This window comes from Taudactylus pleione, unplaced genomic scaffold (assembly GCF_031769625.1).
Source record: "Taudactylus pleione unplaced genomic scaffold, aTauple2 ptg000135l, whole genome shotgun sequence".
Classification (NCBI taxonomy): Eukaryota; Metazoa; Chordata; class Amphibia; order Anura; family Myobatrachidae; genus Taudactylus; species Taudactylus pleione.
The window spans coordinates 9,218,946-9,231,159 of NW_028284537.1; the positions used below are offsets into that span (position 1 = coordinate 9,218,946).

At 43.1% G+C, this 12,214-nt stretch overlaps 1 protein-coding gene across 20 annotated transcripts in view; it reads left to right on the top strand.

Moving 5' to 3' along the window:
• The first annotated feature begins 3,651 nt into the window (after window positions 1–3,651).
• CADPS (calcium dependent secretion activator) overlaps window positions 3,652–12,214 on the top strand; it is a 489,445-nt gene continuing 480,882 nt past the window's right edge. For all 20 annotated transcript variants that reach the window (XM_088473424.1, XM_088473427.1, XM_088473407.1 and 17 more), the window contains exon 1: window positions 3,652–4,118. In XM_088473424.1, coding sequence (XP_088329550.1) covers window positions 3,783–4,118 — 336 coding nt within the window. In that variant the 5' untranslated portion in view covers window positions 3,652–3,782. The remainder of the gene's footprint in view (window positions 4,119–12,214) is intronic.

Below are 12,214 nucleotides of genomic sequence, written 5' to 3' on the forward strand. Positions count from 1 at the left end.
ATTTTTTAATTTTCCTTTTAGCAAGTCATTATATCATGTTCATAGGCAAAGGCAGGCGGGGTTTCCAACTGCCCAAAATGCTCTTCCCCCCTCCGTGATCCAGTTCAAAAGGCATCTTGAATCATGCTACAATAGCTGTAGTATCAAGGACGTGCGGTGAGGTCAATGGCTGGGGAGGCAAACATGGAGATGAGTGCTGGGAGCCTATCTCACCCCCCAGCTCACTGTAACTCTTCCTTCACTACACTAAACTTCAGTGTCCATTGATTCTACTACCTGCATCACTGTGTCTTCTCTTGCTTCTGCTGACTAAGCTCCGATCTCTAAATGTGCAGTGCATTTCCTGGTCACATGACACATCCAAGGTGTTCATCAGTAGGGCCACCATCAGGGGGGGACTGTCTGGACTACTGTCCCGGGCCCGGAGACCCCGTCAGAAAAAGGGGGGCTGGCCCGGCTCGCTGCTACCACCCACCCGCCCGCCACCTCGTCCCCGTTGTGAAAGGAGGCTGCCGCCCGCCACCAACGGGGTGCCTGCTGTCCGCCCCTTCTGGCTATGTAATTTTATCGTACATCGGCAGAAGCGGCGGACAGGCCACCCGTTCATGGCGGGCGGCGGTCTCCGTGTCCTTATCTGGCGCGTGTGATGTCATTACGTCACCGAACGGCGTGCGCTAATGGGGAAGAGGAGCCGCTGCTGCACCATCACCAGCCTGGCCCTGGAGCATAAGGGTAAGGTAAGACTTATATGCAGTCTGGCTGGGGGAGAAGGGGGTTGCTAGAACACTGTGCCGGGCTGGAGAGACATATATATATGCCCTGTGATCCTATATTTTTATAAAGCTATATTTGCTTCTTTTCCATTCCCATTCCCACCCACTAATTATAGGGGTTGGGTACGGGATGCCGGCGCTCGGGATCACGGCGGTTGGAATCCTGAAGCCTGCATCCCGACAGGGTTAGAATACCGACACTCTGTGTGTTATTTATATAGCACACACGTATTACACAGAGCTTTGTAGAGAAAATGTTGTCATTCACAACATTCCCTGTCCGAGTGGAGCTTACACTCTATATTTATTACAATATGTGAGCACATTCACACTAAGGGCCGTATTCAATTAGGTGCAAAAAGTCAGTTTCTGCGGAAAAGTATCGCAAGTGACGTAATTTCGCTATGCGAAAAGATTCCTCTGTAATCAATTCCGAAAACTTTTCGCCGGTGTGGAAACTCAATGCAATGGGACCTGCGAAAAAGTTTCGCCTATGAATAGGTGTCGAAAAAAGGTGCTGAATTGGCGTTTTGCGGTGCAAAACTTGCGGGAACCCCCCTGCACTCTTGGGACAGTCCTCCAAGGTAAACTGCGTAAAAAAAGTTACAAAAATTCTTTATATCACCCCAAAAAAGTACTTTCATTTTCGGGGCGAAAAAATCCAAAGTTGGGGGACAAAAATAAAAACTAGTAAAATAGACACCAGGGGAGTCCCCAAGTATACCCCAGGTGTTAAGTTTGCAGGTGCTTGCAGCAGGTGGTTATTTTACAATTTTATAAAACTTCACTTTAGCAACTAAAAAATATGCTAGCACCCATTTTCAGGTACCCCAAATTTGCTGGGACTACTTATTTTCACAAAAAAATGCTAAATAATATTCTTCACCACTTATGCAAAGACATTAAATAGCAGCTATTGAGAGCATTTAAGTGCCTCAAATACCTTCAGAAGGGATATTCAGGGGTATCTAGGGTGATCCCCAATGTCAGTGCATCTTTTGGGTGGTGTCAGCCTGATTTCCCCAAAACTGACAGCACTTTTCACATGTTAGAGTTTCGCCGGGTCCCGTTTTCGACGATTTCTGATTAAATACGGGGAAAAGCGGGCACGCGCATGATACATTTTCGCATTGAAAACCAGCGACGTCGGCGAAAAGTCCTACATGTGAAAAGTACGGGACTTTTCACCTCAAATTAAATATGCCCCTAAGTTTAGAAGTCAACCTTCCAGTATGTTTTTGGATTATGGGAGGGAACCTGAGCACCTGGAAGAAACCCATGTAAACACAGAGAGAACATACAGACTCCACAAAGATAGGGCACTGGTTGTAATCATAACCATGACCCCAGTGCAATAAGGCAGCAATGCTTGTTGTTGTGCTGCATATTGTTTTTAGCAGCTCTTGCCCAGTAGAATACAGTACTGCCCTTGCCCATTTTAAGTTACCTAATAGAAAACACTGATGATAACCTTCTCAGGCACAGTGATGTAACAGCCGGAGGATCACACTATAAAACCAGTTATATGGGAAACTCTAAGGGACTATAGCTGGCTCATGGCATAAGACTGCATACTGTATTGTGTTTGATATTCTCAGAAACTTCAGATGTTCCCCCAGGCACAAGGTTATTATCACCATTCTCCACATACACAGTATAGAATAGTGTCTCTGGCTGCTGGCTGACTGCGGGTTCTAATACATTCAGCACCACGGACAGCTCCTGCCGCGCAGCATTTCCCAGTTACTCTGTATGATCTGTAGGACAGAGCTTCCCAGCTCCCAGCACCGAGCATTGTGCACATCCCCGCTGATTTCCCTCTTCTATAGTTGTTCTCTTTAATTTCCTCTGCGGTCCCTGTGTGACCATCTTCTGTTCCCTGCCCTGCACAAGTCACCCCCTCCAGGGTTCCCTATCTGCGCAATGTAATGTTTCCTTCCCTATAACCTTTTGGAATGCTCTGATCTCTGATGATTACCCATTGCTCTGCTAATAGTAGGAAACTCCATGTTTTTTTTTTTTGCTCAGCTCCTGTTCCCCGCGTTTGGGATAGTTTATTCTGCTCCCTATTTGTGTGCACTCTGCATACATTGCCCCCTAATGATTGTCCCTCATTTCTGAGCACCCTTTGCCCTCTCTCTCTGCTCCCTACCATACATGCATCGTCCCCTAATGATTGTCCCTACTTTCTGAGCACCCTACTGTACCAGAAAGTGCTCAGAAAGTAGGGAGAATGGTGGTTACATACATTGTCCACTAGATGATTGTCCCTACTTTTTGAGCACCCTGCATACATTGTCCCCTAATGATTGTCCCTACTTTCTGAGCACCCTGATCCACCTCTGTGTGCTCCCTACATGTATTGTCTCCTAAGAATTGTCCCTACTTTCTAATCACCCTGATCTCTGTGTGTGCTCCCTTCATATATTTCCCCCTAATATTTGTCCCTACTTTCTGATCACCTTGATCTCTCTGTGTGCTCCTTGCATACATTGCCCCCTAATGATTATCCCTACTTTCTGAGCACCCTACTGCACCCTGATCCCACTCTGTGTTCTCCCTGCATACATTGCCCCCGATGATTGTCCCTACTTTCTGAGTACCCTAATCCCTCTCTACTTTCTGAGCATCCTTCTTGCACTCTGCTCCCTGCCTCTGTGCTCCCTGTCCCGTGTAGGCACAGTTTGGACCGAACCTCCCTCCCTAGTCACCCCTCTGCACCCCCGGGTCCCATTGGCCGGTGCACACAGCGCAGGGGGGAGGGCAGGGGCACCATCTGCCGCGGCACATGAGCAGATTACAGACACGAATGGGACAGCCCCCATCGGCGGTATTGTGTCTCTCTCCGCTTCCCTTCTCCAGTAGGAGTGCAGGGGAGGAGAGAGCCGCTGCCAATGCCCAGCCAGCACTCAGCTGCAGCAGCCTGATCCGGCGAGCTGCCCGGGATTACCAGGCTGCACAGCCCCGCTCCCCGCCGCCCATCACCTCTCCTCACCGCCGCCCGCAAACATGCTGGACCCGTCTTCCAGCGAGGAGGAATCGGATGAGATCGTGGAGGAGGAATGCAAGGAGGTGCTGGCCCCCAGCACTGGGGCCCGGCTCTCCCCCAGCCGGACCAGCGAGAGCTCCGGGGGGCTGCAGCCCAGCAGCAGGAGCAGCAGTGTCCGGCCCTCCAGCCCCAGCCCGTCCGTGGTCAGCGAGAAGGAGAAGGAAGAGCTGGAGAAGCTGCAGAAGGAGGAAGAGGAGAGGAAGAGGAAGCTGCAGCTCTATGTGTTTGTCATGAGGTGCATCGCCTACCCCTTCAATGCCAAGCAGCCCACCGACATGGCCCGGAGGCAGCAGAAGGTGAGGGGACAGTGGGGGTAGGGCTTGTATGTATTGTGTGCTCATCCATCAGCAGTCTAGCTGCTGCAGAACCTCTCTCTGCTAAGTGATGCACAACTGAGATTGATGGGCTGGCAAGAGGTTCTGCAGCAGCCTTGCACTAATGGTGGGGGGAGGTGTGGAGGTTGGACAGCAGTGCTCCCATACCTCTACCTCTCTCTCTCTATCCATCTCTCTCCTTTTGTTTTTAGTGCAATACCAATAAGTACAATGGATGAGATGTGCAATGCATGCACAGTGCTGTATATCTGGGATGCAGGAAAGAGATATGATGGTCCAGAGAGTGATAACTTGATCTGGGAAAGACATGACTCTTACATAATGGTTGGAAGCAGTCAGTAACCTACAGGAGATAGCAGGGTCAGGACAAGTACCATTGCACGGGGAAGGAGCCAAGGCTTCCACTACTAGATATAGAATATTGAGATATAAGATGCTTCCTGCTGCTGCATATAGTACCAGAGCCTGGGATGCATTGATTTTTGCAGGGCGCATGTTAGCAGCAGAGTAAATCAATTGGAGCTATAGAATGACAGTATCTGCTGCGCCCTCCCATAACCCAACTCCTTCATAGGCGTCACCAGCACCAGGTCCATGCAACAGCGCCACCTATGGGCGAGCTGCCTGCACAGGAGAGAGATGCTGAAGAGAGCCTGATACAGGAAGGAATCATATGTTTATCTTGTATACAACAAACATCCATTCATATATATGCGGCTGCTTTTGAGGCGCCCCAGTAAAAATTTTTTTTTTTGCCTTTGGAACTCATAGCTGATATTGATTACCCATTGAGTAATGCAGCAGTGTAGACCTTTAGTGCATCCTGCTAATATGATGTGTTTCATTCTGTGTCCTAAATCGATATACATAGGTGGAATATGGCTGAATGATTACGGGGGTCAGTAAATCAGCTGTGAAATCCCCACAGCTCTCAGCACACAGCCAATGTCACTGGAATGGATGGAAAATAAAGGGACAGAAAGGGTTAATTGGCCGAGCTTCAGAGCCTGTGAAGGTGTCTGTGCGGTAATGGAAATTGTCAAACCTCAGTGTGTGACTTAACAATACATCAAAGATACTCGCTTGGGTACGGAACAGCCCCAGCCATAGCAGCATTGTCTTTGATAGTACAGCGTTAATGAAACCCCAGGCAGACCCCCTTGGAGCCAACTCTCCACCGTGAAGTCATTTGGGGCATGCAACTAAATGATGTGTCCAGTGATCAAATCAAGAAGGCAGTCACTTCATTTATTCTCATTCACTTTCTATGTGCATCAGGCCTGGATCTGTGCAAAGGTCACCTCGGTCTGGGCCTGGGGTGCCATGTGAACGGCTTTTATCAGACTTTTATGTTATTGTTTTAGTATTTATTATTTACTTGTAAAAAAATAAAATAAAAACATGGACCAAATTATTTCCATGTTATCCTTTTTTTAGGGATAGTTGGGACCATGAAATCTACTGCATTGGGCACATGGGGGGTTTAGAGCAGACGTGAAACGTACCATGGGGAAGAAATTAAAATCAAGGACTGTTTGTAATTGGTTTGTTTTTAAACATCAGAGCGGTTGTACATAGCAGTCAAGAACCCAGAACATGATTATAGTGAATGTCTGACTATTTCCTATATGCTTATTTATAAAGTTTCAATCATGAAGTAGTCTATATAGTAAGATACTGTGTATAATGAAAATGTATATAAGTTATAAATACAAATGCTTTCATGTAGCAAAATCATGAGGAATACAAAATTGTTCTCCTGAAGTTCACAAGACACGAACATAGCAATGTTTTAGTTAGTGTTCTATTTTGACTTTTTTTCTTGTTAAATATTGTGATAGTTACTGTATAGCATGTTATGACGGTACAGTAGCATCTATTTTATCTTTAGAGAAAATAATGCACATTCTTGTATTGCTGCCTTTGAACTAGTTTGAGCATTGACTTTGTATAGGTGCAGATTAGAAATGAGAGGTTCTGCAACAAAAGTGTTAAATACGGTTAGTTCCGTGCTGCAATTTCATTAAAGCTACCACTATGAATTTGTATCCTAATACCAGTGTTTCAGCGGTAAAGTTAAGTTCAGACATTTGTGCCATTCGCCTTGGAACTTGTATCTCATTGTTTTCTGTAATATAGCATTAATAGTTACTACCATAAAGAGATAATACCTGGGTGCTTTTCCTGTCTCTTGAGACATTGTTGATCACAGGGAATTGTTGCATGCCTCTTATATGTGTGATATGAAGGTTATGTAGACAATGAACGATCGTCTGACTGGAGCATTTGTCATGATACGGTATCTAGCTGTTAGTCACTCTCTGAATTTTTACTGCATATTGATACAGGCCAGCAAAACCCCCAGGTTCCATTAGCTGGCAGTTTAACTGATGGAGCACTGGGCCAATTCATTACAGTGACACCAGCACTGATTTCATGTGCACTGTATGATAGAAATCAGGCTGACGCTATTCTCTGGGAATGTGCCTGTGCAGATGTCACTGGCCACAATTTCTGCTAGTGATATAGACAGGCAAAGGCAGGAGAGGAGGGGGTATTGCAGGTGCCTGGAACACCCCATGAAGAAAAATGTATGGTATGCTGTTTTTACCACTGCGTAGTATTTGCACAGAGACTTATCAATGATATGTGCTTGATATGCTTTGTATGTAGATAATGCATGTAAATAGCATACGATTGGTTGATGATGGCTGGTGGCAATGAAAGTAGGATTACTCCCATGAATATTCTACCTGATAGAGGTTTAAACGTAATCACAATGGCATCTTTAAGTGCCTCCAACTGGGCCTAGGTAGTATATTGACTAAAGTGCGGGTATATAGATGTGTATGTGCTGCCCATAGCAATCATTCAGATTTTACATATTACTCGCACTTTAGTAAATATACCCCTAGGACTCAACAGGTTGCTCGGGGTATATTTACTGAAACTTCAAAAAAGGTTTGCAGTTTAAGTAGCCTTTTCAGTCAATCTCGTCTTGTAGCAAGGTTGGCTTTATAAATAGGTTGAGTCATCAAACTGAATACATTTTACTGTACTTTTCTGCAGTAGCATTACAAGTGGGCAGTATAAAGAGGGAACACTGCATTTTTATACACCACAAGTGTCACTGTCTAGAGGTTCAGTCCCTGTTTTTGCTATTGCATATCCTGGGCCCTTTGATTTATACACCTTTATACGGATATTCCGGTTGTTATATCTTATTTGAACTATCTGTGCCTGAGATGTGGTTACTCTGAGAAGTTTCAGTTGGAACTTTGAAGGCAGAGAGATACATTGTGGATAAGGAGGAGATTGGGGAATATATCAATACAAATATCAAATAAAAAATCAAGGACACCAGTGAGATAATAAAGCGACCTTCAGTTATATGCTCTTCTAGATATTTATTCTTTTGAAAACTTTTGGTATAAGAGATGCCATAGGAAGGTGGGTATATTTGTTTTCTTGTAAGTATAGCATTCTGATAAAATGTAAAAGTATTCTCCAAATAGCTAATACTGTTAATAACCTCTTCTTCAACTTTAAATATGCAAAATGTACATTATAATGCTAATTCATTATAAATTATATTAATATTTAAATAAGGATTTAAGGAGGCTAAGTTATTCCTCATTTGATAGCAAGGCACAATAGTCTACATGTTTTACAATTTATACTAATATAATAAGAACGTTGTGTCTGTTCCAAGTGGGCGTAAAAGCTACTTAAACGATTTTCATGGAATCTGCATCATTTTGTAGTGGAAACTCCTAGAAATAACCTGTAATTTGTTTCATCTCGATCTGTCAAGCTAAAGCTGAGCAATACCAAAAACAAAATTTATTGACATCATCAATGCAAGAGATAGGTGTGGTCCCATGCGCGCGGCCGGTAAGGGGTGGGGGGAGAGGTGCTTTGTACCCGCGGTCACTTGAATAGGATAGGCTACATATCAGTATGTGCACAGGGCACACAGTGACATTGGTGTGAGTGGTGGGTGAATAGGAGAGGCTACATATCAGTATGTGCACAGGGCACACAGTGACATTGGTGTGAGTGATGGGTGAATAGGAGAGGCTACATATCAGTATGTGCACAGGGCACACAGTGACATTGGTGTGAGTGATGGGTGAATAGGATAGGCTACATAGCAGTCTGTGCACAGGGCACACAGTGACAGTGGTGTGAGTGGTGGGTGAATAGGAATGGCTACATAGCAGTCTGTGCACAGGGCACACAGTGACAGTGGTGTGAGTGGTGGGTGAATAGGAATGGCTACATAGCAGTCTGTGCACAGGGCACACAGTGACATTGGTGTGAGTGGTGGGTGAATAGGATATGCTACATAGCAGTCTGTGCACAGGGCACACAGTGACATTGGTGTGAGTAGTGGGTGAATAGGATAGGCTACATAGCAGTCTGTGCACAGGGCACACAGTGACATTGGTGTGAGTGGTGCGTGAAGGCGCTGCTGCAGTCTGTGTAGCGCTGCTGGTCACGTGGGCCACTCCCGTAACAGGACCCCTATGCCAAGCAATACAACTAGAACACCTCAAATATAAAAAATAGTGACAGAAGTGAATTCATCATGGGCGAAGTTTATAATAAATGTCTCTGTATTACGGAGTCACAATTTTTTTCCCTAGATTTTCTCCCACTGTCTCAATGATTTGTCAGTTGTCCATTATTCAGAGTCTGTAGTAATATAAATTTAACACTGGTTACAGGGGGTACATTTTTATCAATCTAAATCGATGTTGTGTTTCTGAGGCTAAATTACACATTTGCTAATAGACAATTTTGTTTTTTTTAAGTGTTTGTAAATGTGTGATTTAGCCCTAAACACACAACATTGATTCAGATCGATTTGAAATTGATTACAATTGATAAAAATCTATTGAAATCGACCTTTAGTAAATTTACCCCCAGGACACTATTCTACCTGAATAAAATGTTCATGGTAGTTCATTTTAAGTAATATAAAGTAATTTATTCAGTTATGTTCTATGTTATGGCCAAGGTGAATTGTTTGAAATGAAACCAACTCTCTTTATAAATAATTACCTATAAAATCTAGCCTTAAATGATCTTTTGAGAATTTAGATAAGTTGGAGACTTCAACTATTTATGTCCCCCTGAGACAAAAGGCTGGGGGAGCCACTGCTACAGCCGACTACTGCGGGTGTTGTTTGGAGCATGTAAGACCGGTGTTTGGCTTGAGTTTTCCTGTTCCAGCTTGTACATTTTCTAGGTAAACGTAGACTTGGTACTACAATCTCTCATTCTGGGAGCTTGATTGCCTAATCCGATGTCAATGCTACTTGCTCATTTCCCTGCTTTCAGATTGTGCTTCTTACTCAGGCTGAAGCGCCTGAGATTATACGAAATATAAATGACAGAGTTTGCCTCCATGCTTCTGCTAATTGCTACCTTGTAGATATTTTAGTGCAGAGTGATATAACTTTCTCGACTCTTGCCTCCCAGAATTCCTCCATTTGCATAACCTTCCCATCTGCTATGCTTTTCTTTTGAAGCATGTACATAGGCCTTGTTTCCAAACATTGTAATATGCTGCAGCTCTGATTTCTTTCTGTTCCTCTGTTAATATGAAGTTTTCTCTGTAACTTAACTTGGTAAAATTTTTTGGAGATAACTATCATGATTACTTCAACCCAGTACGTCATTCGAAATTGCCCCCTACCACAGATTGTATCTCTTTATATTTGTGAGTTTCATCACTGACAGTAGCGTACTTTCAATACTAGGTACCTGTAGTATATTATGGGGTCTATACTCAGCCTTGGAGAGAGAGAGAAAGTGGATGGAGATAAAGTACCAACCAGCTTCTAACTGTCAATTTACAGGCTTTATTTGAAAAATGACAGTTAGGAGCTGATTGGTTGGTACTTTTTCTCCATCCACTTTATATTTCTCCAAGGCTTAGGAGTCTATTTACTAAGCTGTGTTAGGAGATAAAGGGAACGGTGATAAGGTACCTGCCAATCAGCTCCTAACTGCCATCTTTCAAACACAGCCTGTGACATGGTAGTTGGGAGCTGATTGGCTGGTACATTATCACCGTTCACTTTATCTCCTAACACAGCTTAGTAAATAGACCCTTTAGTACATAGACCCCTTAATCCTTCTGGTGAGTGTAGAGAATATTGTACAGTGAAGGTGACTTTTTCCTAATCCTTCTAAGGTTGGGTAACTATTTACATTTTACATTGGTCAAGGTGAAAGAAGAATCCTTTGTCATTAATACATAAACATCACCCATGTGATGGTATATAGTGGTTATATGTCCCAGAAATGTGCATTAAACAATTTGACTGGCAGGCTGGGTATAAAGTGTCTTTTTGCAGCTGTGTGGTAAATCTAAAAGAACTACAAACATTCATAGCTATATACATTTCAGGCACTTGATCAATACAGATAAAAGTTAAAATAAAGCTGTAATAGTGACAAAAAATATTTACTATCAGGGTTAATATATATGAAATGGCTTATTACACTTTTGCTACATAGCATATGTGTGTTGTTACATAAATGTATGTGTAATGATATGTGGTATACCTTTATTGCAACGTGGTATGCCTTTATTGCAACGGTGGTATGCCTTTATTGCAACGGTTTGCAGCCGGGATGTAGTTTAAATCCCAGCTGTCGGGATGCCGGTGCTCAGAATGCCGACACCAGTCAGAATCTTGCCGCCGGCATCCCCATGGTAACTAGTGGGGTTAGGGGGAGATTTTGGGTTAGGTACTTAGAGGGGGAGGGTTAGGGTCAGGCACTGGGGGGAGGGTAGGTTTAGGCTGCTGGGGGGGGGGGGGGAGGTTAGGTTTAGTCTGCGAGGAGGGAGGGTTAGGGTAGGGGTAACCCTGCCAGGATGCCGGCTTCGGGATATGGCCGCCGGGATCCCGTATGCCGGCATCCCGTATCCAACTTTTTACAGCTAACTGTATAAAATGTCTTAAACTGCATTGCGCATCTGTCCACTCCTGTTGGGTTTTGCAGAGCAAATCCTAAAACAATTTATTGACATCTTCTTAAATGCCCTGTACGCAGTATTCTCATTGGGGGTGATTCAATTAAGTGTAATTTGAATATCGCTGGGAAGGAATTCCCGGAGCTATTCAATTGCTGGGTGTTAAGTCGCGGTAACTGGCATTTGCGTAAACCTGTTAATCACAAAATGTGATTTAAAACTTTTCACTTTTTTGTGAAATTTAATAAAATCAAAATCTAAACATTAATTATTGTATATCTAGTATTAGTTTTTACAATTTCACAATATTTCCAATTTTAACTACCAACAGCTGAACCACCCATCAATCTGTCACGGGATCGCATGGATTTTTCAATCATTGCAATCCAACTTCTCTGTCCATAATACATGTGCCAATCAAATAATGTAATCCTAATGATCTATACAAGAAACCTAAAATGAAAGAATAGGAAAGGAGACAGGAAAAACTATTAGGGTGATAAATGGGGGCACTTGGGAGGTATTGTATACAGCCCTGACAGATCTCAGTAGTCACCGTTAAGCCATAAGGAGACATATGTACTTAGGCAGATGTGGCAGCGAATTCATTTATGAAAACAATAGTCATTTTCTTACTAGACAATACCATACTTAGTAGTTTCTGCCATGGAGAAATGTGTTTATAGTATATACTACATCAATACAAATTATTACATTGGTTTGTATAAGAGATGTTGATTCCTTTTTATCTTCTGCCTTAAGCTTTGTGTTAGCTACCATGTACATTACACTTTGGTGTATAATGAAGGGTAGCACGCCAAGCAGATGGTTGTAACAATTATGTAAGGTTTAATCTTTGTAACTTAAATAATGTATAGAATTTTATTGTGATGCATTTTTAATTACCCCATGTCAAAGTTGTAGCCTGTAATTTAGCCAATTTTTATGGCATGTACGACTTTAAATTTGCAATTTGCACTTGATAATATGGTAGTAACACAATTGTAACTGCATTTTATTGATTAAATAATGGCTTACACAGAATATGTAAGTTATTATAATTTCT